The 27,763-nt window shown below is 45.1% G+C and overlaps 1 protein-coding gene across 2 annotated transcripts in view; it reads left to right on the top strand.

Moving 5' to 3' along the window:
• The first annotated feature begins 5,157 nt into the window (after positions 1–5,157).
• LOC309561160 (fibroleukin-like) overlaps positions 5,158–27,763 on the top strand; it is a 37,165-nt gene continuing 14,559 nt past the window's right edge. For both annotated transcript variants that reach the window (XM_082264907.1, XM_082264906.1), the window contains exon 1: positions 5,158–5,817. In XM_082264907.1, coding sequence (XP_082121033.1) covers positions 5,319–5,817 — 499 coding nt within the window. In that variant the 5' untranslated portion in view covers positions 5,158–5,318. The remainder of the gene's footprint in view (positions 5,818–27,763) is intronic.

Here is a 27,763-nt window from a genome sequence, read left to right as displayed (position 1 = left end):
TAAAAGCTCTGAGTCTGCTGGGGTCACCAACATTACATCCACAAGGAGGCACAGTCTCAGTGCTTTTGGATGTCTATGCAAGTCATAGGCGTGCACATGGGGTGTGCTGGGTGTGCCCAGGCACACCCTAATCACCCTTGTGCCCTGCGGTCGTTCCTTGCAGGTTCCGCCATGGCCGTCGGCCCACCGTTGAGTCTGCTCTGCCCCTGGGCTGGCTCATTGTTCGGCTTGGCGCCGCTCAGCTCCAGACCGAATCCGAGCCGGCGCCGCCCACTGTGGAGTGGTGGGGGAGACAGGCGTGCAGGCGGAGAGGGACTGTCTGGGGGAGGGACTGCCTGTGCAGTGGCCGCCCAGCGCAGCCAGCGCGGGAGAGAACCAGGCAGGAGGAGGCAGCAGAGAACTGGCAAGCTGGCGCGGCGGGTAGGACCAGACAGTCAGCAATTCTGCATTAGCATTCAGCAAGAAGGAGGGGGAGAGTAGTAGTACTAGTGTGTAAGAATTTTACAATTTCACTATCATTTTGTTGAGAGGGCAAGAACCAGGGAAGGCAAAATATTGGCAGGTTACATTTTATGGTCCCAACTTGCTATGGTACAGAATGCAGTGACACCCTTCCCACATCAATAGGCTCCTGTAAAAAAGAAAAAAGAACAAGAATCCAGCTACAAGCAGCCTTGTTTCGGGTCCCGCTGCATCCTACAACTGACCAGAAATAATTCCTCAGCACAATCCACCTGTCGGTGCAGTTTTTCTACACCATAGATGCAGAGCAGTGTTCCCAAGGTTTTTGTGTGGGTTAGCTGCAGTTTGCCATACACTTCTATTATGTCCCATGTTTTGATGCCCTTTTTGAAAGTGCACCAAAACTGCCCTTTCAGTTTTGGTTTTCAGAAAGCTCACCAAAACTGCAGGATTTAATAGAAGTCTATAGCAAAGTGCAACAAACCCACACGAAAACTGCAGGTACGCTGCACTGGATCCATGTAAACCATATGGCATCAGTGTGAATGCACCCTACTGCGGGGAGGGAAGACCAAAAGCAAATTTTATGGGTACAGAAAGGCTTTTGGTTTATTTAACCACGTCCTCTAGGCCCCTCCCACTGAAAACAGAAAATTATCACACCCACCATTCACCGCGGCTTTGGGGTGCACACCCTAATCCAATGGGCTGCGCACACCTATGATGCAAGTGAAGCACCCTCCTGGTTAGGTGCTAGGCTGATGGTAAATTTTGTTGTTTTGGGGCTCTTCGGTAATCATTACAGCAGTGACTGATTGTTTTGGACTGATCGGAGTTTCACAGGCTGCAGGTTTGACTGCTTCCCCCTGCCTTCTGAAAAGCTCCAGAATATAGGAGTGGAGCAGATCAAATGAGTAGCCTGAATATTTATGGTGCCTCAGCCAATCCCTGGGGAGGTGTGCTCAGTAGGTGTAGTCTGATGTGCGGAGCAGTCTTGTCTGGTCCAGGAGGGGAGGCTCCCAGCCTGGGGGGCTCTTGCCCTCCCAGGCAGGCCAGCTGGAATTTATCTGAGGTCCCAGCTATGCTAAAGCCATACCTCCCAATTTTCTGAGATGGGAATGAGGGACATCTACTAGCAAAAGTATGTAGCATAGAGAACACCCCCTGTCATGCCCCCTTAAAGGGGAACTAAACAAAAAAATATTAGTTAAACCCACAATTGTTTTTTTTTTTTTTGAACGATTAATATTCCTTTTACTGTCTTTTGAAATTTACAAATGCAACAATTTAAAATGTGGGACAAGTGAGGAGGAAAGAGGGACAGAGGGACTTTGTTCCAAATCAGGAACAGTCCCTCGAAATCAGGGACATTTATGAGCTATGCTAATGCTGTGGAGCCTACTTGCTTAGAACCTCTAAAACGAAACCAGGGGCATCTCACCTAGGATCCGGTCTGAAGAGTCCACTAAATAAATGTCTGCCTGACACTGCAGAGGGGCACCTAAGTACTTGTAAGTACAAACCTGAGTTCAGGATCTGGGTAACTGTTGTGGCTGGTAGCCCCTGGTTCACTAAAATTAGGGCTTGTAATTGCTCATGGTGTCCTAGAGCTGTCCAATTTCTGGGCTACTATTGAAGGGACTATTCTAAGAAGTAGCTGCAGAGGGAAGAGTGCCCTCCTATTACTGCTCAGCATTTGTTGGAGTATCTCACAGTTGCCCCATGCCCTGCCCAAGTTTGTTCAGCAATAAATGTTAAAAAGGGCAATTCCTATTATTATTATTATTATACAGGATTTATATAGCGCCAACAATTTGCGCAGCGCTTAACAAAATGAAGGGGAAACATCACAGTTACAATACAATTTGGAACAAAAGGAATCAGAGGGCGCTGCTCGTTGGAGCTTACAATCTAAAAGGGAGGGTCAATTGATACAAAAGGTAATAGCTGTGGGGGATGAGCTGATGGAGAAAGTGAAACAGTGTTATTAGTTAGTAGCCGGATAGGCTTCTTTAAAGAGAAGGGTTTTCAGGGATCGTCTAAAGATGGATAGATTAGGGGACAGTCGGACAGATTGGGGTAGAGAGTTCCAAAGAATGGGAGAAGCTCTGGAGAAATCCTGGAGGCGAGCATGGGAAGAGGTGACAAGGGAGCTATGGAGCAGGAGGTCTTGGGAGGACCGAAGAGAGCGGCTTGGTTGATATTTTGAGATCAGGTTAGTGATGTAGCTGGGGGCAGAGTTGTGGATGGCATTTTAAACTATTGTTAGCACTTTTAATTGAATTCCTAGACTACATGTATCAAATACAGCCCACCAGAGTCATGTGGTCCTTGTGCTTCTCCTGCAGCTGCAGCAACCCCCCCTCATGGCCACCTCTACCTCTTCTCAGCAGTTGGCAGCAGAGAGGAGCAAAGAACTCATCTGCCAGATCCTGAACTTCTCTGTGCAGCCACTAGAGGCTTGTCTCTGTCTCTGAACCCCATCTTTGCAGTCAGCAGCAGATAGTAGGACAGAACGCCTCCTACAGACAGATTCTGCACCCCCTAATCTCTACCTCCCCTGGTTTCAGCATTTAGTTGACTCTGGCAGCTGACTCCAGCCCTCCACTGGTCCTCCTCCAGACCCTTCATTTTCTGCCTCCCAGTTCTGCCCCCAGCTTCTTCTCAGTAGCAGCACAAGGTAAGAGGGGTGCACTGTGATGGTGAAGAGGACTCTTGTCTTCTAATGATGGGTGTGGGGGGAGAGCTCTTGACACCTGATGTATGGGGGGGGGGGGGGCGCTCTGGACATCTAGTCTCACAGATACAAAAAGTTCTTTCCAGTGGCGGCTGGTGCTACATGGGCCGGGGGGGCGGCAGACGGACTCACCATCCCCCCCCCCCCGGACCACACCAGCCCGTACACCATACCCCCCCCCCCCCCAGCTCACTCACCCTGCCTGGACATGTGGAGGGAGGGAGGGCAGGCAGCAGCAGCGGCGGCTTCTTCCCCCTCAATCATCTGCGTCTCCTCCCTCCTCCTCCATGGCCAATGGCATGGCTTCTCCTTTCGGCCAATTGGGAAACGGGTCTCAGGACTCGCTTCCTGATTGGCCAGGAGGAGGATCCATGTGACAATAGCGAATATTCATTCGCCAATGTCACACAACTGGGTGACACCCTTTTTTGAAGCCTATTAGTGCCTCTGGCTCTAATCATATGCTTCAAATTAAAAAAAAAAACCCCATTGAACTCCATGCGTCTGGCGCCCTGCATGTAGATTAGGGGGCTGGATGCATGGATAGGGGGGGGCGGTGCCACTGCGCCCTCAATGGACGGGCCACCACTGGTTCTTTGAGAGAAACCATAATGCTATGAATGTGAGTTAGGGACCTTAGATTGTAAGCTCCTTGAGGGCAGGGACTGATGTGAATGTACAATGTATATGTAAAGCGCTGCGTAAATTGACATCGCTATATAAGAACCTGAAATAAATAAAATAAATAAATGCTGATGCGGCACGCAATGACATTTAGGGCTCTTTCACACGGGCGGTCCAATCAGATCCGCCTGTCAGTTTTTTTAGGCGGATTTGATCGGATGCCCCATTCAGCCCTATGGAGCAGCGGATGTCAGCGGTGACATGTCCACTGACACCCGCTGCCATCCGCATCCGATCCTGTCCGTGAAATCCGGACGGATGGAAACCCTAATTTCCATCTGTCCTGGGGATCGGATGGGATCGGATGAGAGCGGAAAGGGGGTCCGCTCTCATCCGATTCCCCATAGAGAGCAGCGGGGGCTGTGACACCTCCCTCTCCGCACTGCAAGCGGAGACTGAGCTGTCACTCGCCGGCTCAGCGGGGATCGGCGGATCGATCCCCGCTGAGCAGCACTGATCCGTGTGAAAGAGCCCTTAGTTTGACACCCTTGGTCTAGACTGTTTCTTGAGCCAGAAGAGTGAATGTTGCTGTGTGCCTGGCTGCTGCTGCGCTAGTGGGAAAGGAACCTGGGACAAGACCAGCAGGTCCTTTTTAGAGGTGAGCGCTACCCAAAGGGAGGATTCTATACAGGTAATTAACATGCAAGAAATATGTGAAATTTACATGTAATCTTATGGGAAGCTTGTTGTTAAAATAAATGGTGTGGCAACAGGGACTCTTTGAAGCCAAACATTTTTTTGCTTGTTTTGGAGAACATAAGGTGATACTTATACCCACTCTATCCAAAACTATAAAAAAAAAATCCCCCCGGAGTTAAAACTTCAAATTCCGTTTAGCAAAAGTGACATAATCGCCCTGTAAATGCAAGTTCTGTTTTCCAGGAATGACACCTCTCCAGATCCGAGGCTTTATTTTACAAGACACTTTACATCCCTTCCTCTCACTTGTGTACCATAAAAAATATATAGATGCGGGCTATCCCCTTGTTAATTATTTTATATCCCAGGGCCCAGCCCTTCCATTCAAGTCTTTGCAGGCTTGGCGCAATAATGATGACACGGCGGCCGTTCACCTAGACATAACCATGGCTGTTCTTCAAGGGATGCGAGATGCTAATCTGAGTTTCAAGTGTTCTTTATAGGAAACTTTTTTTTTTTTTTTTTTCCAGGCCCTCCTCTCCCCTCTTGCACCCCCCCCCCCCTCTCTCCCCAGCCCCCTCCTGTCTGGTGCATGCCTCACACACATCCACTGTCTTCATTTGCTTTGAAGCTCTCTCAGGATTTCCCAGCCTGTGATAAATTGTATACAGAGAGACCTGTAAAAGTCAAGAAGAGTTTGCACAGGTTGTTTGCTTCAGTTAGCTCATGCTGGATGCTGTGGCGCAGGGAATAGGTTGTAGTCTTGTGACTCCGGGGTTACCAGATTGGAGAAGAGATGCAGTGGATTGCCCTGCTATTGCTTCTGCAAAAAGTTGAGGTGTCCATGGGTGACAGCTCTGACTGCGTCAATAGGCGCGATGATCCGGCTTGCTTGGAGCATCTCGTGGCCATGCCCCAAGTGGATGCCAACTGTGATGGACCTCAGGGCTGCAAGCTCCATTTTCTTCTACCTGATGAGCAGCCCACACCTGAGCAACTAAAGGAAGTCCACCAAGAACCCAACCAGGAGTTCAAACAGACCCTAAAGCAGTCCGGGACTGAAGGGAGCAGCAAGCCCCAGAACCCAAAGTCCAAGAGCGTTGGCGAGAGGCTGAACTTGCTGGAGTCAAATCTCCAGTCGGTGACTTCAATGTTCCAGAAGATGCAGGAGGAGAGCAAAGTCAACCTGAGCAAGGTAGAGGACAGGCTGAATTCATTGGTGATTCTTCTCTTAGGGATATTGTCTGGATGCGAGCTGCCCTGCAACGAATCCGTCCAGAAGCTGTCCGCATTAGGTGAGTCCTCAGATGACAGTGTTCATTTTGGCAGCAAATTTCAATTTAGTTTTAGTCTTAGTCTTAGGACTAAAATGGCATTTTAGTTTTAGCCCCATTTTAGTCTTCTGCAAGTGTTTCAGTTTTAGTCGTATTTAGTCGACTAAAACTCCAGTACATTTTAGGGTCCATGTACACAGGACGCTGGAAATGGTCGTTTAGGAGCAGTTGGGCGTTTTTTTCAGAAGCCCCTGAACCCATCTACATGTTATCTTATCTGTCCATGTACACCGGGTCGTTTACAGTCATTTGCAGGCAGTTGCGTTCAGGGACTTTTTTTAGAACGCAATTATTTGCGTTCGAACGTGTGTTTCCCGGCGTTTCAAACCCACAAACGCGTCCGAACGCGATGACCCACGTTTAGCGTTCTTCCATTTTAAAGGGGAATAATTTTTTTGACATCTAGGAACGGTTCTAAACGCAAACGCCCTCAAACGCCGCTAAACGCGGGTACAAACGCGACCGAACGGACGTTTCAAACGTCCTAAAAATTCCAGCATTCAAAGGGACTTTTAACAACGTCCCGTGTACATGGAGCCTTAGTCGACTAAAACTCATTTTAGTCATCTATAATCGAATGGGTGTAGTTCAATTGTAATTTGTAATGCATTATTTAAGCATTTCTCTACAATTTCCAAACTCATTATATACTACTGCTGGTCCTGGAGTGAAAAATTGAATATGTTATTATTTATGGTATTAAGCTTTGAGCATTCACCAGTGTTCATTTTGGCAGCAAATTTCGATTTAGTTTTAGTTATAGTCTTTTGACTAAAATGCCATTTTAGTTTTTGTCGTATTTTAGTCTTAAGATTAAAATGCCATTTTAGTTTTAGTCATATTTTAGTCATCTGAATTGTTTTAGTTTTAGTCGTATTTTAGTAGATTAAAATTGTGTTAATTTAGTCGACGAAAACGTTTTAGTCGGTTTTAGTCGACTAAATTAACACTGCTCAGATGACAGTGACAACCACTGGCATGACAATAGCTGAGATACCAGAGAGCATTGCAAGCACTTAAAGAGTAATGCTGGCCATACACTAGCCAAAAAATTGTTCGAAAATCTGTCATTTAGTCAGATCGTTCGTTTTTCGTCCAGTTAATGGGCACGAATAGAAAATCGTTTTTAACTTTTCAGAGCCGAAAAATTGAAGGAACAGTTTGGAAAATTTTGCTGAACAAACGATAAATTGAAAGGTTAATGTGTTTCTTGGCCGAACTGTTTGCACTCGGCATATGTGACAAACTGAACGAAAAATGTCCATTGAACGATTTATTGTTTGAAATTCGGTCATGGCACGATCGTCTGCTCTCATGGCCGATTTTTTGTTATTCGAAAATGAGTTTGAACGATTTTTCAGCTAGTGTATGGCCAGCTTAACTCTATTAAACAGAGTACTGATAGAGCAATTATGATTCACCTTTGTTTTACAGTCTTCTCCAGCTTGGGTGTTACCTTTTTAGTAGTCTAATGCCAGCCATAGAAAGTTTAAATCTCAGCTGGTTCAGTGGGAACCGGCCGGGAGTTGAACCACAAATGGGTAGGCTGAATGTATCCAAGTTGATCGATCAATCAACTTGGGTACCACCTGCCTGTCGGATTTTGCATGCGATGATTGCCAGCGGCTGTTATAGCCATTAGCAATAATCACTGTGTTCTCCTGGCAGGGGAGAACACAATGGCTCTGCACGAGGGATTCCCCCATTAACACAGTCGGTGTTGATGGGGGAATCAAGTGATTTTCTTTTATTGCAGGAAGGAAGATTGCTCCGTCTATGTCCAACCCAAAGCTGGCAATACAGTAACAGATTTCCTTTGTTCTGCCTGCAGGTAGGGCAGCCATGCATGGAACGAAATTTGACCGGTTCTGCAGGTCTACTGATTGACTTCTGTACAACCAGCCTGTCGGGTTTTTCCTGGACGATCAGTGATGCCGACTACATTGATCTTTGTATTTTGACAGCAGGGAAGTCTTAGCAGATGTGATTCCCCCATCCACATCAAATAAGTGGAATGGGGAGTCAGGTCACTTTTTTCATAACAAAAAAAAAAAAAAAAAAATGATTAATGTATAGCCAGCTTAAGAAATCAGATTTCTCCATTCACACACATGGCTGGAATTGAGAAATCCCCCCTGCTGGGCTATTGTATGGTGACAGCCGGCACTTGCTGACCAGCAGCCACTGTTCAGCCCACCATTTTCAGCCAGCCACTGGTAAAATTTTGTTCCATTCCTCTTAATTGGCTGAGATTTTAGCAGTGTATGGCCAGCTTATTACCGATACTCAGGTAAAGCTGCAAAAAATGTAAAGTGCCCAACACAAAACCTTATATTAGAACTATGGACAAAGTCAAATACATGCATATATGAATACAAGAAAAGTGGCCGCACACCAAACAATGGCTTCACGATGAAAGGCTTTGTTGAAAAATAGGATGCAAAGTATAGCAAATGGATGGTAGACGCGTTTCACATGACCCAGAGCGCGCTTGTTCAAGTGAACAAGCACGCTCTGGGTCGTGTGAAACGCGTCTACCATCCATTTGTTGTACCTTGCATCCTATTTTTCAACGAAGCCTTTCATCGTGAAGCCATCGTTTGGTGTGCGGCCACTTTTCATGTATTCCTGTTTGCGGTGGCGATCCGAGGTCCTGCACCCATGGTTGGCTGTGGAGTTCCAACTGCCTGAGCGGTGTTCATCTTCTCTTCTACATACATATATGATGCAGTTTGTCAATAGCATTAAAGCAGTATTAAATCCACAATGAAAAATTTCATATATTGCAGCTTAACAATCATTAGATGTGGTGGCTGCATTCGTTTTCTTTCTTTGGCTTTTTTCCCCTCTGTTTTCACCTGGTGATCTGATCAGTAACACACCTCATGTATTAGAGTACCCCACTCTGGATGAAGGGGTAACAGAGACATCTTGAGACAACAGCATTGTCGGTCAGGGGAGGGGGTGTTTAGATGTACTAGCAGATTTAGATACACTAACAACTGAAGCTGAACTGCAGCTAACAGTTTTTAAGCAGATTTTTTTTCCCTTTTGGATAAAGGTTTTACATAAATTAATAGAAGCTGATCATTTTAATCACCCATGTAAATGGTTTGTCTCAACCCTTTAACCACTTGCCGACTGCCTAACGTCGATCTACGTCGGCAGTCAGCCCCTCACAGGCAAAGTGACGTAGGTCTACGTCGCTAGCCTGTGAGGGTTTAGGGAGCGAGTGCGCGCCCCCGGAGGCGCGCTCCCGCTCCCGCGCGGTCACAAACCCCCCCCCCCCCCCGTGCGTGTGACCGGCGGACCCGATGTCCGCCGGTCACTCGGCGATCGTCTGGGGAGAGGGAGAAAGGCAGGCAGCTTGTGTAAACAAGCTGCTTGTCATTCTCCACTGTGTATGACAGATGATCATACGGTTCTACTATGTAGAACCGTTGATCACTGTTCATATACTAGTAGCCACAGCCAATCACAGTAGAAAGCACGCCCCTAGGGACACACATAGCCCCGCCCTTTCAAAAAAAGTTAACCCCTTCACTGCCAGTGTAGTTTTACAGTAACAGTGCATATGTATAGCACTGATTACTGTAGAAATGTCACTGGTAACCCCAAAAGTGTCAAAAATGTCAGTCAAGGGTCTGATCTGTCCGCCGCAATGTCGCAGTACCGCAAAAAAATCGCAGATCGCCGCCATTACGCGTTAAAAAAAAAACAACAAAAATGACAAAAATCTTTCCCTTTGTTAGTAAACGCGATAACTTTTGCGCAAACCAATCAAAATACGCTTTTTGTGATTTTTTTTACCAAACATAGGTAGCATAAAACAAATTGGCCGAAAATGTTAAAAAATTTAGATTTTTACATTTTTTTGGGGGGGAATTTCATATAAAAAAATCTGAAAAATATTGCTATTTTTGCAAAATTTACGCTCTTTTTTTTTTATAGCGCATGATCAAAAAATCGCACAGGTGATCAAATACCACCAAAAGAAAGCTCTGTTTGTGGGAGAAAAAGGACACCAAATTCGTTTAGATACAGCGTCGCACGACCGCGCAATTGTCCGTTAAAGTCACGCAGTGCCGAATCGCAAAATACCCCCTGGTCAGGAAGGGGGTAAAATCTTCCGGGGCTTAAGTGGTTAATTGCTACAGCTGCAGGACAGCTTGTTCTGGTAAAAAAAAAGTAACAGACTTACTGGCAGGATCACCAGATGAAAATAAAGGGAAGGAAGCCTAAACAAGAAAATGAATGCAGTCATCACATCCAAGAACTTGTAAACTGCAATATATAAATATATATTTGATTTTTAACACACCATTTTTTTTGTCTTCTCCATAACATCAGTTTATTGCCTGTTGCATCTGCCAGTAGATTCATTCATTTTTCACTGCTTTAACAAGATGACCAAAAAAGAGACGGGAACACCATTCAAGTCCATAAAAGATCTTATTCTGCAGCAGATCGGTGATCAACACCCAACCCCGACTCCCCCCCGCCCCCCCTTTATTAAGACTAAAATCAAGGAAAAAAGGAAAGAATATTAAAAAAACCTTAAGAATGTTAAACACTATATGTAGACACAAGCCTTATATATATATATATGTATATATATTTCATGCATGAAGGTAAAAAATCTTCAGTGTGTAGCTGCTCCCATTGCCCCCCCCCCCCCCAACCATTGCTGTCAATCACAGCCAGTGAGGATGGAGCTGGGGTGGGGCAGAGCCACACAGGGGGGCGGGGCTGAGACACACAGGGGAGGCTCAGGAGCAAGCACGCACAAGTACCTCCAGAGCAAGCAGCTTGCTCTGGGGGCACTAAGCAGGGAGGAGGAGCCAGGAGCATCAAGAGGGGGGAAGGCCTGAGATGAAGAAGATTGGGAATGCTCTGTGCAACACCATTGCACAGAGCAGTTACTTACGTATGACATGTTTGTTATTAAAAAAAAATACAAATCTGAAGCTTTGTTATTTTTACAGGCATTTTTCTGGCATTTGTGCAGCGTTTATGTGTAGGCATTTTTAGATGACAAGTGACCAATGAAAAGCAGTAAAACGCCTGTAATGTGCCAAAAAGAAGCTCATGTACTTTTTTGAGCGACGGGCGTTTGGCTTAAGGCGACAGAACGCTCAGATGTGAACAGGGGCCATTGAAATCAGTGGGATTTGTCTTGTTGGGCATTTTTGAAAAAAGACACAAGTCCATCCAGCTCAACAAACAACAAAAAAAACAAAACACTCAGGCTCGGTTCACACTTGTGCGATGCGGGAATGTTGCGAATATGCAGCGTGATCCCGCATCGCATCCGCACATCTGGCAGTTCACACTGCCATATGTGATACGCAGTGTCAATTGAATGTTAACGACACCCCCAGTTTGATCGCATATCGCAGTGCGATCTAACAGTTCGCACAGAATCGGATCGCACAAGTGTGAACCACTGTGCGATCCGATTCTGAGGTGGTTAAAAAAATGCCTCATGTGCGTGTTTGCTGCGGATGCGCTGCGAATTCAGCCATACAAAGTGAATGGCTGAATTCGCATCCGCACATGAGATCGCATGTAATGAAGGAGCAGTGCGCTCCGAATTACATGCGATCAGCGCATCCGCAGAAGTGTGAACCGGCACTCACTCAAATAGAAAACCTCAATATACACAATGCTATACCCACAGTTGATCCAGAGGAAGGCAAAAAAGAACAGGCATAGCATGGTCCAATTTGCTCCAGCAGGGAAAAATAATTTCTTCTTGATCCCCCAACAGGCAATCAGATGTTCCCTGGATCAACTTCACCTATAAATATTAGTATCCAGTTATATTACGTTCATTTAGATAAAGATTTATATGGTATATGCTCTTTCTTCATAGGGTCCACATTTAATAAACATACCGTATTTATCAGCGTATAACACGCACTTTTTCCTCCTAAAAATGGGGGGAAAAGTAGCTGTGCGTGTTATACGCCGATATAAAAAAAAAAAATGTCAAGAAAGCAGAACCGAGAGGTAGAAGGGGGCGGGCGGCGCCGAAAGTCAGAAGGGGGCGGGGGGCGCCGAGGAGAAGGAAGTCCGCGCTGTCATCGGAAGTCCCACCTCCTATGCCGACGTCAATCATAGGCGCCGGGACTTCCGATGAGAGCGCGGACTTCCTTCTCCTCGGCGCCGCCCGCCCCCTTCTACCTCTCGGCACTGCTTTCTGGAGATCTTTAGTGATGTGTATAGTGGCGCTGGCGAGGCTGCAATTATGGGCGCTGGCGAGGCTGCATGTATGGGCACTGGCAAAGGCTACATGTATGGGCACTGGCAAAGGCTACATGTATGGACACTGGCAAAGGCTACATGTACGGGCACTGGCAAAGGCTACATGTATGGGCACTGGCGAAGGCTGCATGTATGGGCACTGGCGAAGGCTGCATGTATGGGCACTGGCGCTGGCGAGGCTGCATGTATGGGCACTGGCAAGGCTGCATGTATGGGCACTGGCGCTGGCGAGGCTGCATGTATGGGCACTGGCAAGGCTGCATGTATGGGTACTGCAGTGACGAGGCTGCATGTATGGGCACTGCACTGGCGAGGCTGCATGTATGGGCACTGCACTGGCGAGGCTGCATTTAAGGACACTGCGCTGATGAGGCTGCATTTGTGGGCACTGGTAAGACTACATTTAATTTTAAAAAAATGTTCTGAGTTTAAAGCTGTTTATTTTAAATTTCAGCTTTTTCCCTGAAATTTCTGCCCTAAAATTTAGGTGCGTGTTATACGCCGGCGCGTGTTATACGCCGATAAATACGGTATATTAAAATTCCCACCAGAATATTGTCTATGTTACAGAAATTACATTATGAACATAAATTGGGTTTACAACTCTACAAAATATCAAAATGTATATTTTTACACTTGTGGATTTTTTTTGTGATAGGAAATAGACTGACAGTGAAGAGCCATGGCTCTGACCGGTTAGCTAACTGTATAGTTTTGGCCGTCTGGTTCTTCATTATGTGCATCTGGTGGACTGAATTGCCTTATTGTTGGGGATACCAGTGGCGGTGGTTACCTAAATTCCCCTCGGAGTGTCTGTGACATCATCCGCTGTGAACTTTGAGTTTTGTAGCCCTCTGAATGGCAGGATTTTGTGTTGAGAGGTCTGGAACTGGAAAGGGCCTAAAGAGGAAGTCATATGTACAAGACGACCATTCTACTGAGACCTCACAGATATTAATAAGCCACAGATTTCCCTTTTTGTGTCTGGTGTAGAACAGTTCAGTGCTGTACCAAGGCTATAACATCCAGGAATTATCATTTTTGTAACACAACCCCCCCACCTCCCACCCCACGGCATATAACAAAATTATTTTCAGTAATAGTCATGTAATTAAACAACTATATACAGTATATATATATATATATATATATAATGAAAATCAGGCAGTATTTCTCCTTTGCATTAGTGGTTAGTGGAAGAGTGCCTCCTTATATTGGTCATCAGTGGTAAAGTGCCCCCTTACGTTGGTGGTCATCGCCAAAAGGCCTCCTTACACTGGGGGTCAGGGAAGAGGTGACCCCTTAAATTGATGGCAAGCTAAGAAGCTCCACATTTATATTGGCGGTCAATGGTATATGGCTTCCTTATATTGGTGGTCGGAAGAGTGGTGCCCCATTTACATTGGTTTTCAGTGTAGTGCCCCCTTATATTGGTGGTCACTAAAGAAGGGCCTCCTTGCACTGATGGTCAGTAGTATAGGTTTCACTTAATTGGTGGTCAGCAGAGAAGTATCCCTTTCATTGGTGGTCATTGCAGTGCTGCCTTACATTGATTGTCATTATAGTGTCCCCTTACATTGGTGGTCACTGTAGTTCCCCTCTTACATTGGTGGTCATTGTAGTACCCTCTTACATTCACTGTCATTGCAGTTCCCCCTTACATTGGTGGTCATTGTGGTGCTCTCTTACATGGAGGATGGAGTTCACCAGAGCTTCACAGGTTGCCACTGGAGTCCTCTTCCACTCCTCCATGACGACATCACAGAGCTGGTGGATGTTACAGACCTTGCGCTCCTCCACCTTCCATTTGAGAATGCCCCACAGATGCTCAATAGGGTTTAGGTGTGGAGACATGCTTGGCCAGTCCATCACCTTTACCCTCAGCTTCTTTAGCAAGGCAGTGGTAGTTTTGGAGGTCGTTATCATGTTGGAATACTGCCCTGCAGCCCAGTCTCCGAAGGGAGGGGATCATGCTCTGTTTCAGTATGTCACAGTACATGTTGGCATTCATGGTTCCCTCAATGAACTGTAGCTCTCCAGTGCCGGCAGCACTCATGCAGCCCCAGACCATAACACTCCCACCACCATGCTTGAATGTAGGCAAGACACACTTGTCTTTGTACTCCTCACCTGGTTGCCGCCACACACGCTTGACACCATCTGAACCAAATAAGTTTATCTTGGTCTCATCAGACCACAGGAGATGGTTCCAGTAATCCATGTCCTTAGTCTGCTTGTCTTCAGCAAACTGTTTGCGGGCTTTCTTGTGCATCATCTTTAGAAGAGGCTTCCTTCTGGGACGACAGCCATGCATTTGATGCAGTGTGTGGCGTATGGTCTGAGCACTGACAGGCTGACCCCCCACCCCCTTCAACCTCTTTAGCAATGCTGGCAGCACTCATACGTCTATTTCCCAAAGACAACCTCTGGATATGACGCTGAGCACGTGCACTCAACTTCTTTGGTCGACCATGGCGAGGCCTGTTTCGATTTACAAACAAATTCGACTTAAGAACAAACCTAAAGTTCCTATCTTGTTTGTAACCCAGGGACCGCCTGTATATATATATATTGATTTATTTTTTCTTATTTAGATAGTGTTTATAATTCATTGATTTGCACTGATAGCGCTTCATATTTGTTTCTAATATTTTTTTCTGTTGTAGTGTGATAATTGCACATTTTTGTAGTGAGAGCTACTTCCTGATTATTTATCTTTTTTTATATTTTTGAATAACGCTTTTTTATTATATATTATTGTGTTTCCCGCCCTTTAAAAATTGAACTGTTCATACTGTACATATGTTACATAAACAAAAAACTGATTCGTTCATGTTCATTGAACAATTTATTGTTTGAAAATTGGTCATTACATGATGGTAATATAGCTTGCACTCACGACTGTGTGTTCCTTTTTCAAAAACACGTTAAAACGATTTTTCGGCCCCTGGATTGACCATTGCCTACCTCCTGGCCTTGACGATAGCCTTGTACTCACCTGATTGGGCTTCCTCACTTCCGGCTCACTTCTCCCTCCTGGGCCCCTAGTAGGGTTCGAGGCTCCCTCCGGACACCTGCTGCTACCCCCCCCCCCACAACCCTCCCCTCCTTACCCTACTTTTTTCCTTGCCTGTCAACCCAGCCCCCCCCCCCCCCCACTCGGCCCCTGGCGTACCCACTTGAGAGCTATACCTTGGTTTTGGTTGAGACCCCTTCTGTGTGGGGGTCCATCCACACAGCGTGGCCTCGTGCCACACCTTCAGTTTGAGTGTATCCTCATTGCATCCCAGACGGTACGTCGGGTCGATCCCATATATGTATTGCATTTGTTACATGTTATTTGTATGTTATATACAGCAGTATTGAATCACAATGTGCCTTGTTTTATCTAGACAAGTACCTTCTATTTTCAATGCATATTGCTGTACCATGTTTCTTTTGCCTTCAATAAAACCGTTTAAAAAGAAAACGATTTTTCGGCAAGCGTATGGCCAGCATTACTTACCTCTAGTTTTCCTAACTCAAATATTTCTTTTTAAATTAGTGTTGGTCATAGCCACCTTCTTGAAAAAGTTTCACAAGTGGAACTTTATGAATTTGTTTCACACACTGGAATTAAAGTTTTACTACACCCAGGATGCTGTATTCACTATATCTGCTCTCCCACAGTACACAGAACATGGAAATGCAATTATTTCAGTAAATATAAACTTATAAATACTTTTTTCATCAGCAGTATATAGCAGTCTTATGACTTCTATCAGTGTCTGGTTAAAGTTAAAGGAGGAGTTTTCATTCTGCTCTGACTGTCCTATCAGGATGCAGGACCCCTGACCCTCTGTCTGAACAGTGCTGATTGGTCCTGTGCTGATCACATGCATTCTCCCAAGAAAAAAAAAATTCTCTAGCAATACACACCAAACTGAGCATGTGCAGCTTGTCCCTTAGCCTAGGTACTATCAGCAGATGAATTGGGGATAGTGGAAGAAGTGGAGGATCAGAGAAGACAGGACCAAACAGCCTTTTTACACAAAGGGGAGGATTAACCCCTTAGGTTCCACAGTGAGTATAACAAGCATGCTTTACTGCATATACAGACTGATTTTACTGTTGTGGGTTTAGTAACACTTTAACTACAGACATTTTGTACACCTATTATGAATTTGATGCAAGAGTGCCATGTACAGCCATAACTCTTGAATTGTGCCGCAAAGCCTTTTACTGAATTGCCTCATTAACTTCCTTCAAAAAGTCACAAAACCATCTTTCTGTTCATCTACCATAATCAGTGTCAGGACAAGGTCCTTTGGCACTCAAGGCAAAAAGTCCAGAGTGAGCCCCTCCCCCCCATCAGCTCTTTCAGCAATTAGGCTCCATGCACACTAGCTTAAGTCTAGGATGACATCTATGTGGCTGTGCTGGATGCATCTTTCAGGCGTGTTTTGCATTTTTAAACCATTTTTTATTTTATACGTTTTTGCATGCAGTTTTCATGCATCTTGCGTTTTATTTTTTTCTTCTTAAACACACTGTACTATGCTGGTTGCCCCCATGACCTTAACAACCGGGGTTCCCCGCGGACAGCAGAATGTAAAAATAATAAAAATTGATGGCAAATTAAAAATTGCGCGGGGTCCCCCCCCCCCAGGTCCATATTAGGCCCTTCGGGTTTAGTATGGATTCATAGGGGACCCCCTGCCCCCATGCCAACATTTTAAAAAAAATGGCATGGCGTCCGGAAATTCCATTGTGCTAAGGATCAGTGGAAATCCCAGGTGCAGAATTGCAGATTCAGAAAAGTAATGTCACCATTTGCATCCAATGCAATCATGCAGCTTGGCAGGGGAAGGTGGATCTCAAGAATATGTTCATTGATTTACAAATCTGTTGGCAGGCTAAACAAATATTTGAATGCACATTTGAGGGTTGTGGATGTTTTTCTCTTTAAAACATAAGTCCAGACAAAAATAAAAATAAAAAAATAAATAGGAAGTTAAAAGATAAAATAAAAACAACAGTTTTTGTTGCGATATTCGCTTTCAGTCCAGTTCTTTCCCCTGTAGTACTTCTTTTCCACCACAAGATGCCCTCAGTCACAGTGGCCAGCATTATTCAACCAATTTCCTTTGAGACCAGACTGTCTTCCCGTCTTTGGACAATAAAAGCAGAAGCAGCACATCGATGAGTTGATCTCTCTGTCACTGTGTTAGTAGAGAAGGGCCTCCTTACATTGGTGGTCAGAGAAGAAGTGATCCCTAAAATTGATGTCAATTGGAGAAGTTCCCCAATTATATTGGTGGTCAGTGGTGGTCAATGGTGCACTGCCACCTTTTAATGGTGGTCAATCAGGTCCCCCATGCATTGTACACATTGTAGTGCTCCCTTATATTGGTGCTCGGTGTAGAAGGGTTTGCTTGCATTGATGGTCGGAAGTGTAGGGCCCCTTAGTGCCACACTAGTTTGTACAGTTCTTTAAAAGGTTTTTTTATTTTTATTTTCTTGTAACAGCCAACGCATTTCAGGGACTCAGCACTCCTCCTTCATCAGGGCTAACAAAAATAGTAGTGCCCCCTTGTATTGGTTGTTATTGTAGAGCCCCTTTACATTGGTGGTCATTGTAGTGATTCCTTACATTGGTAGTTAGTGGAGAAGTGCTCCTTTGCAGAATTGCCCTCCTTATATTGGTGGTCAGTGGTGTGGTCAATAGTGGTCAGCAGAGAGGTGCCACATTACATTGTTGATCATAGTAGTGCCCCACACATTGGTGCTAAGTGTGGTGCCCCCTTGCATTGGTGGTCACTTGAGAAAGCCTGTCTTGCATTGGTGTTCAGTAGTGTAGGGCCCCTTATACTGGTAGTCAGTAGAGAAGTGCCCGTTCCATTGATGGTCATTGTATTGCCCCCTTACACTAGTAAAATGTTGAAAAGCTGGGAATGCGACACTAGTTTGTACAGTCCTTTAAAATGTTATTCTGCAACAGCCAATGCAATTCATGGACTCAGCACTCCCCATCATCATGGCTAAAAATCAGTAGCGCCCTCCTACATTGATTGTCAATGTAGTGCCCCCCTGCATTGATTGTCATTGTAGTGCCCCCCTACAGTTGATTGTCATTGTAATGCCCTTCTACATTGAGTGTCATTGTAGTGCCCCCCTACAATTGACTGTCATTGTAGTGCCCCCCTACACTGATTGTCATTGTAATGCCCCCCTTTAATTGATTGTCATTGTAGTGCCCCCCTAAAATTGAGTGTCATTGTGGTGCCCCCCTGTATTGATTGTCATTGTAGTACCCTTCTACATTGATTGTCATTGTAGTGCCCTGCTACATTGATTGTCATTGTGGAGCCCCCCTGCATTGATTGTCATTGTAGTGCCCCCCTTCATTGATTGTCATTGTGGTGTCCCCCTACATTGATTGTCATTGTGGTGCCCCCCTGCATTGATTATCATTGTGGTGCCCCCCTGCATTGATTGTCTTTGTGGTGTCCCCCTACATTGATTGTCATTGTAGTGCCCCCTACAATTGATTGTCATTGTGGTGCCCCCCTGTTTTGATTGTCATTGTAGTGCACCCTACATTGATTGTCATTGTAGTGCCCCCCCTACATTGATTGTCATTGTGGTGCCCCCTGCATTGATTATCATTGTGGTGCCCCCTGCATTAATTGTCATTGTTGTCCCCCCCCCCCTACATTGACTGTCATTGTAGTGTCCCCCTGCATTGATTGTCATTGTGGTGCCCCCCTACATTGACTGTCATTGTAGTGCCCCCTACATTGATTGGCATTGTAGTGCCCCCCTACATTGATTGCCATAGTGGTGCCCCCTGCATTGATTATCATTGTGGTGCCCCCCTGCATTAATTGTCATTGTGGTTCCCCCCTACATTGACTGTCATTGTAATGCCCCCCTACATTGTCATTGTAGTGTCCCCCTGCATTGATTGTTATTGTGGTGCCCCCCTACATTGACTGTCATTGTAGTGCCCCCCTACATTGATTGGCATTGTAGTGCCCCCCTACATTGATTGGCATTGTGGTGCCCCCCTACATTGATGATCATTGTAGCGAACCCTTAAATTGGTGATCAGTAGAGAAGCACTGCCTTACATTGTTACTCTGCTCCTATATATCTGCACATAAACCGATTGGCTCCTTGTACTGCTTCTCCCTCCCACACAGGAGCCCTGCTGTACAGGGACTGCAGGGGAATAATACCAGGCCACATTCAGGTACTTACACTGCTTGCATTTAAAAATCAATTTATAAGGTATTAATAACTACAGAGCTGTGTTAATTTGTGTCTAACATACTTTCGCCGGCTACTTTTTTAGCTACACCTTTCTAGTTCTAGGTTGGACTCCTTTTTGCCTTCAGAACTGCCTTCATTCTTTGTGGCATAGACTCAACAAGGTGTTGGAAACATTCCTCAGAGATTTTGCTCCATAGTGACATAACATCACGCAGTTGCTGCAGATTTGTCTGCTGCACATCCATGATGCGAATTTCCCATTCCACCACATCCCAAAGGTGCTCTATTGGATGAGATGTGGTGAGTGTGGAGGCCATTGGAGTACAGTGACCTCAATGTAATGGTGAAGAAACCAGCGGTGAGATGATCTGAACTTTGTGACATGGTGCATTATCCTGCTGGAAGGAGCCATCAGAAGATGGGTACACTGTAGCCATAAAGGGATGGACATGGTCACCAACAATACTCAGGTAGGCCGTGGAGTTTAAACGATGCTCAGTTGGGACTAAGGGGCACAAAGTATGCCAAGAAAATATCCCCCACACCATTACACCACCATCACCAGCCTGAACCATTGATAGAAGGCAGGATGGATCCATGCTTTCATGTTGTTTACTCAAAATTCTGACCCTACCATCTGAATGTTGCAGCTGATATCGAGACTCATCAGACCAGGCAACATTTTTGCAATCTTTTATTGTCCAATTTTGGTGAGCCTATGTGAATTGTAGCATCTGTTCAGGCAGGCATCCCGGATCTGAAGATGCTACAGGCTTGTTCTGCCTGGCGGCTCATGGGTTGGCTACTGTTGCGGGCTGACTAGGTGGAACCTACTTTGAAGTATAAAGAACAAAAAAGGGCGCACCGACCTAGCGCATTATCCTCAATGTAGGCTTTATTTAAATGACATTAAAAATGGCTACTCACAGACGTAGATAAAAGTAAAGCATATCAAGCTGGATTGCTCGAAAGTCCGTGTTTAGTCCATATAATCGTCCATGATGAGATGACTGACGCGTTTCGAGGTCTAGCCTCTTCCTCAGAGTCACAGGGTGACTCTGAGGAAGAGGCTAGACCTTGAAACGCGTCAGTCATCTCATCATGGACGATTATATGGACTAAACACGGACTTTCGAGCAATCCAGCTTGATATGCTTTACTTTTATCTACGTCTGTGAGTAGCCATTTTTAATGTCATTTAAATAAAGCCTACATTGAGGATAATGCGCTAGGTCGGTGCGCCCTTTTTTGTTCTTTTTGCTTTTAGTATCGGTGGACTACCCCAGTCCGTTAAGGGCAGCAAGACCTTAGCCATCTGAGAAGCCAGTTGTCAGTCCCGTGAAGTGTGTGGTCGAGGGGTCTGGATACCAAGCTCAGGAGAAGGGTGGCTACACCTTATTGTTTTTTGTTGCTACTTTGAAGTATACCTGCCTCATGATATCACAGGATTATTTGTAGCTGGAACATCTAGCCGTATGTAGGATACAGGATATTTGGATATACCTGCTCCAATGATATGCCTCCATGTATTTTGGCTATATTTTGTCACTATGAAAGATTGAGTAGCCATCTAGGCCCTTATGGTCCAAGATAATGGGAGTCTCAACATAGGTGTGAGTATGCGCATATGCATGTTCTTTTATTGAAGTCTACAGAATCATTATCTCAATATAGCCGTGTGATGATTACTGCGATACCAGTATTTATGGATAACCTGACTGTTCGGTCCATAGTTCTGCTCTGTCTGCCATGATCTGATTCGCATTGGGAAATATCGGTCTGTCTTGCTCTCTCTGGCTCTGAGGAAGCCTTGTGTGAAACGCGTCGGCTTGCTGGGGACCGCAGATCGCCGCCATTACGCATTAAAAAAAAAACAACAAAAATGACCAAAATCTTTCCCTTTGTTAGTAAACGCAATAACTTTTGCGCAAAGCAATCAAAATACGCTTTTTGCGATTTTTTTTAACAAACATATGTAGCATAAAACAAATTGGCCGAAAATGTTAAAAAATTTTGATTTTTACATTTTTTTTTGGGAGGGAATTTCATATAAAAAAAATGTGAAAAATATTGTTATTTTTGCAAAATTGACGCTCTTGTTTTTGTTTATAGCGCATGATCAAAAAATCGCACAGGTGATCAAATACCACCAAAAGAAAGCTCTGTTTGTGGGAAAAAAAGGACGTCAAATTCGTTTAGGTACAGACGACCGCGCAATTGTCCGTTAAAGTCACGCAGTGCCGAATCGCAAAATACCCCCTGGTCAGGAAGGGGGTAAAATCTTCCGGGGCTTAAGTGGTTAAATCCCCTTTCATTCCCATTCTGATGCTCAGTTTGAACTTCAGCAAGTTGTCTTCGCCCCGTCAATACGCCTAAATGCATTAAGTTGCTGCCATGTGATTAGCTGATTAGCAATTTGTGTTACCAAGCAATTGAACAGGTGTACCTAATATAGTGGCCAGTGAGTGTATTTATGTAGAGTTTAGCTTTAAAGTACTTTTCTTGTTCTGCAAAACAGATCTTTGGCTTCCTTTGTCCCAAACCATCATTTATTTCTGTTAATAATATGACAGCACCATCCCTCACCCTGGGGTCAGTCCCTAAAGAGAGTAGAGGGGGGGTTAAGGGGTCACCCCATAATCAGCTCCATTCTGTTCGCAGTGCCTGCCTTCAACTACGCAGATCATTTATAAGTCAGACAAATTTAAATTTGCTTTATATGTTCGCCTTAATCTATCATCTAAAGCCCTTTTCTTCCTTACAAACCAAAAACCTCCTGCAAACCAGTCCAATGATGGATAATAATGCCTTTTTTCTGCTACAACAATGAAGTATGATGCCGCGGGGGAGATCTTTGCCTTTGGTCCCCCTTAAAGGTGATCTTAGATAAATCAAGTGTTGGAATGTCATAGACACACACAAGAGGGATGCAATCCAGGGTGTTACAAGAGTCTGCGCAATGCATGGGCCATTCTCCTAATGCTTCTTCCTGCACATCTGTACCATCCTCATCATTCATCATCATGGATGAAGGTGAAGCAGGGGTAAATGGAAAGATAAGTGTTGTGTTTCGAGATTTTGGAGGAAGAGAAGCTGCTTTATGTCAAATACAAACCGTTTTGTACACCCCAATGTTCTAACCACGCTGGGAGCCTTTATCGAAAGGCAAGATTGCCAATAGGAATAAAATGTGTATTGGATTCAATGTATTTTTCTGCAGTGTTCATAGATATGTTGGGATTTGTCTTTTCAGTGTTAGTTGTTAGAAACATAAACCACCTGTAGCACCCACATAGATTAGTGCAGATTGTTAGGTAAATTTAGTTGGCTGCTCTGTAATTCGTGGAGCATGGGTTGATTATTGAGGCATGCTCAGTATCTCACAGGCTACTGCACTGATTATTTCCCCCTGTATTCTAGAGGATTCTAGAGTTATAGTGGTGGAAGAACAGAGTGAGCAGCCTGAGCATTTATGGGGAGTCTAGCCAATCCCTGGGGAGGTGTCCCCAGTAGGTGGCTGGAGAGCCCCCAAAAAAAGGCTAAAGCCTGAGGCAAGGAGAAAGAGTTCCTGGGTCCTTTCCTTCTGGAGGAGACCACTGTGTAGGGGTTTTGCCCCTGGGGCAGGATTAGTGGAGGTGCCATCTTGAAGACAGTAAGGTCCCAACTGAAGCTTTAGCTGGGGGTTCTAGTTCTGGAGTCTGGATCTGGAGTTCACTGGAGAGTGCCAAGAGGAAGTTTGGGTCAAGGTGTCCAGCTGTCTTATGGTGGCGTGAGTCTATATCTCCCTCACTGAAGAGTGCCTGGTGGATACCAGGAGGCAACAGATGATCCTGTGGCCATGTGAGTAGATGATCCTGTGGCCATGTGAGTAGATGATCCTGTGGCCATGTGAGTAGATGATCCTGTGGCCATGTGAGTAGATGATCCTGTGGCCATGTGAGTAGATGATCCTGTGGCCATGTGAGTAGATGATCCTGCGGCCATGTGAGTAGATGATTCTGTGGCAATGTGAGTAGATGATCCTGCGGCCATGTGAGTAGATGATCCTGTGGCCATGTGAGTGGATGATCCTGTGGCCATGTGAGTGGATGATCCTGTGGCCATGTGAGTAGATGATCCTGCGGCCATGTAAGTAGATGATCCTGCGGCCATGTGAGTAGATGATCCTGCGGCCATGTGAGTAGATGATCCTGCGGCCATGTGAGTAGATGATCCTGCGGCCATGTGAGTAGATGATCCTGTGGCCATGTGAGTAGATGATCCTGTGGCCATGTGAGTAGATGATCCTGTAGCCATGTGAGTAGATGATCCTGTGGCCATGTGAGTAGATGATCCTGTGGCCATGTGAGTAGATGATCCTGCGGCCATGTGAGTAGATGAACCTGCGGCCATGTGAGTAGATGATCCTGTGGCCATGATCCTGCGGCCATGTGAGTAGATGATCCTGTGGCCATGATCCTGCGGCCATGTGAGTAGATGATCCTGTGGCCATGTGAGTAGATGATCCTGTGGCCATGTGAGTAGATGATCCTGCGGCCATGTGAGTAGATGATCCTGTGGCAATGTGAGTAGATGATCCTGCGGCCATGTGAGTAGATGATCCTGTGGCCATGTGAGTGGATGATCCTGTGGCCATGTGAGTGGATGATCCTGTGGCCATGTGAGTAGATGATCCTGAGGCCATGTGAGTAGATAATCCTGCGGCCATGTAAGTAGATGATCCTGAGGCCATGTGAGTAGATGATCCTGCGGCCATGTGAGTAGATGATCCTGCGGCCATGTGAGTAGATGATCCTGTGGCCATGTGTGTAGATGATCCTGTAGCTATGGTAGTTGATGATCCTGTGGCCATGTGAGTAGATGATCCTGCAGCCATGTGAGTAGATGATCCTGTGGCCATGTGAGTAGATGATCCTGTGGCCACGATCCTGCGGCCATGTGAGTAGATGATCCTGTGGCCATGATCCTGCGGCCATGTGAGTAGATGATCCTGTGGCCATGTGAGTAGATGATCCTGTGGCCATGTGAGTAGATGATCCTGCTGCCATGTGAGTAGATGATCCTGCGGCCATGTGAGTAGATGAACCTGCGGCCATGTGAGTGGATGATCCTGTGGCCATGTGAGTGGATGATCCTGTGGCCATGTGAGTAGATGATCCTGTGGCCATGTGAGTGGATGATCCTGTGGCCATGTGAGTGGATGATCCTGTGGCCATGTGAGTGGATGATCCTGTGGCCATGTGAGTGGATGATCCTGTGGCCATGTGAGTAGATGATCCTGTGGCCATGTGAGTAGATGATCCTGTGGCCATGTGAGTAAATGATCCTGCGGCCATGTGAGTAGATGATCCTGGTGCTGGAAGTTAGTGACTGTGCGCAGTTTTTGGTCACCTGTCAGCATTTGAGAATCTGTGGGACATTTTGAGCAGCTATGCAAGATAGAGAAGGAGTCCCTAAAGTGTTTTGTTCACCAGTTTTTTGGGGGTATTACATGCTCCCTTTACCCCATCCCAGTTCAAAGTTATAATAAAACCCTAAAAAAAAGACACCCGAGACTGTTCTATTTGAGCCAGTGGAAGAGTGAAGAAGATATGGTGTGCCTGGATGTGTGAGCTCTAACTGGGGAAAAAGAGTCAGTTCACCAGCAGCTCATTAACGGGTGCTATGCAGAGATGTATAGTAACGAAGTAGAACTACTTAAGTACTGTACTTAAGTACCGAAATGCGGTATCTGTACTTTCCTAGAGTAGAATTTTTTTCTCCTACTTCTACTTTTACTTCACTACATTTTTTCGATGATTTCGATACTTCTACTCAAGTATTTTTTTTTTTGTGCTGCATAGTTACTCGTTACTTTTAAAAAAATTACCACTGCCAGAACAGTAGATGGCAGATTGCATAAAGCTCAAAAAATGTGTATAATGTCATTTGTAAATCAGCGCATACGAAAATAAAGGCTGTGTATAATAAAAGCTGCTATACCAAATCTTTCCAATAAAAAGAAAATATGAAACAAACAAATAAATGGTGATACAGCGCTTAAAGTGCATCAAGAAACTACTAACAAACACAGGTTAATCATTTGAATAAATCATTTGAAATAATAAAAAACAATATGATGTTCAAACTTTTGACTTCTTTCGTTAATAACTACATAACACAGTACTTGTACTTCTACTTTCAGTACTTGAGTAGAATTTTTTTTTCAAAACTACTGGTACTTTTTACTTTTAGTACTTAAGTAGCAATTTTTTTGAAAAAACTACTTGCAATACTTAAGTAAAAAAAATGTTGAATACTTTAGTACTTCTACTTAAGTAACTTTTTCTGCGAGCACTTCCACTTCTACTCAAGTCACTTTTTGATCGAGCACTTGTACTTTTACTCAAGTAGAAATTTTGAGTACTTTATACAAGTCTGGTGCTATGTCAATGTGATGTAACCATAAATGCCATCTTTAAATTAACATCAGTCAAGTGCAACTTTATCTTGTGTGGACATTCCTTCCTTTGGGATGTAAAGGTTAAAGGTCGGGAATATCATGTAAAGGCCTCTGGAATGAAGAGGGCACAAGATGGCAAAGGGTTGAAGCAGGAGGGCTGTTCTGGAAATGAAGAAGCAGGGCAGGGATTTGTGCTCTTAGTTCTATTACAAGCCATTCACAAGTCCACTTACAAATCTAGCAGGGCAGAGCAGGGGCGTAACTACAGGGGTTGCAATCGCAACCGGGCCCCATGCTCCAGGGGGCCTGTGCGGCTCCCCTGTACACCTGGATAGGAGAGGTGGCGGGGGCAGCATGTAGAGAAATCACTGTCCTCCTTTTTCTTCCTGTAGCTGCAAGCCCCAAGATGGCAGGAAGGGGTCCACTGCAGAATTTGTGAAAGGGTCCCGCTGTGGGACTGTAATAAAGGGCCCCGCAACGTGAGTAAAGGACCCCAGGATCAGTGGGAAGAACCCCAGGCTTGAAGGGAAGGTCCCCCCAGCCAGGGGTCCGAGGGGCCCTTCATAGTTCCTTGCACCGGGCCCTGAAGGTTCTAGTTACGCCTCTGGGGCAGAGGATCGAAGAATTGGGTGTACATAAATATACCTTTTCGTTTCCCCCTAGGCCTGAACGAGCAGTTAATCCTTGCAGTGTGGGCACAACCCCACTACAGGGGAAAATGTTCAAGTTTCCATAACTTCAATGGGGTGTGCTTTGAAAAAAGTGACCAAGACCAGACTTTTGACGCTCAACCTAAACCTCGGGCGCAATGTTAGTTGAAATAATTCAACCCTTCGACAATGTCCTGCAAGGAAGCTTTTTGTTGTCCAAAAAAAGTGACCAAGACCAGACTTTTGAGACACAACCCAAACCCCAGGCGCATCATGGTGACACTCTCAGTAGCAATAATTCAATCCTTCAACAATGTCATGCCATGCAAACCTTTTGTTATCCATAGGTGTGCGCAGTCTATTGCATTAGCGTGTGCACACCAAACCTTAACCACACACGCCTTTCTCTGCAGCCTCAGCTGCGCGGAGTAGTGAATGAATGGGAAGTGCTCTGTGCTGAGTTGCATCCTGGTCATTCAAAAACAGTTTACTATGCTTCAATTATGAATGGACACAGTGAACGAGTGTGCTCGCTGTGTTCATTTAGAAAAGGAAGAAGCCAGTAAATTACACATACACTAGCCTCTTCCCCCGCTCTCTATCCGGAAATATACCCCGCAGCAGCCAGGGGGAGAGAAAAGAAGGGAAGCCAGCAGCACTGTGGGGTGGGGAGGCCAACAAGGGGAGGGGGGCCTGGGCAGTAGGGGGAATTAGCACCACACATAGTGATTAGGGTGTGCCCAGGCACACCTGGCACACCCCCTGCGCACGCCTATGTTGTTATCTATGCTTGAGGAGGTCGATTTTTTCTGACCAAATTGTAGTATCCAAAAAAAGCCATTTAACAGGACCAATAGGCTACATATAGATAACAAAAATTACCAGAATGTTACAGCTAAATGGTTGAGAACATTTTTTGACCATTAAACTTTGCAGGTATCTAGACATCCTTTGTCACTGTTTATTATAGACTACCCTGATTCCAGTGGCATGCATATATTTTTTAGCCATGTACATGCCATGTGTGTTTGTGTACATCAATATGACCTATATGTCATTTTAGGCTTTTTTCTCTTGTCGTAAAAAAAATGTCCTGCTGGTACGGGGTCCTTTCATACTTAACAAAATCCAGTTGCTTCTCTATAGTTTGTTCTTGTTTTCGAGGAACTGTCGATATTGAAATTCATGGAAAGACGTAATCACCAAATTTGGTCATAAACTGTGTGATCCTCGAAAATGAGACATTCAAATGATAAACCAGATAAAATGACGAATAGTATATTTTTTTTACATT

This window comes from Pelophylax lessonae (genome assembly GCF_965119305.1).
Source record: "Pelophylax lessonae genome assembly, chromosome: 8".
In the NCBI taxonomy this organism is placed as follows: Eukaryota; Metazoa; Chordata; class Amphibia; order Anura; family Ranidae; genus Pelophylax; species Pelophylax lessonae.
Note: the sequence above shows the minus strand (reverse complement) of the source record. Positions and strands in the feature narration are given on the sequence as shown.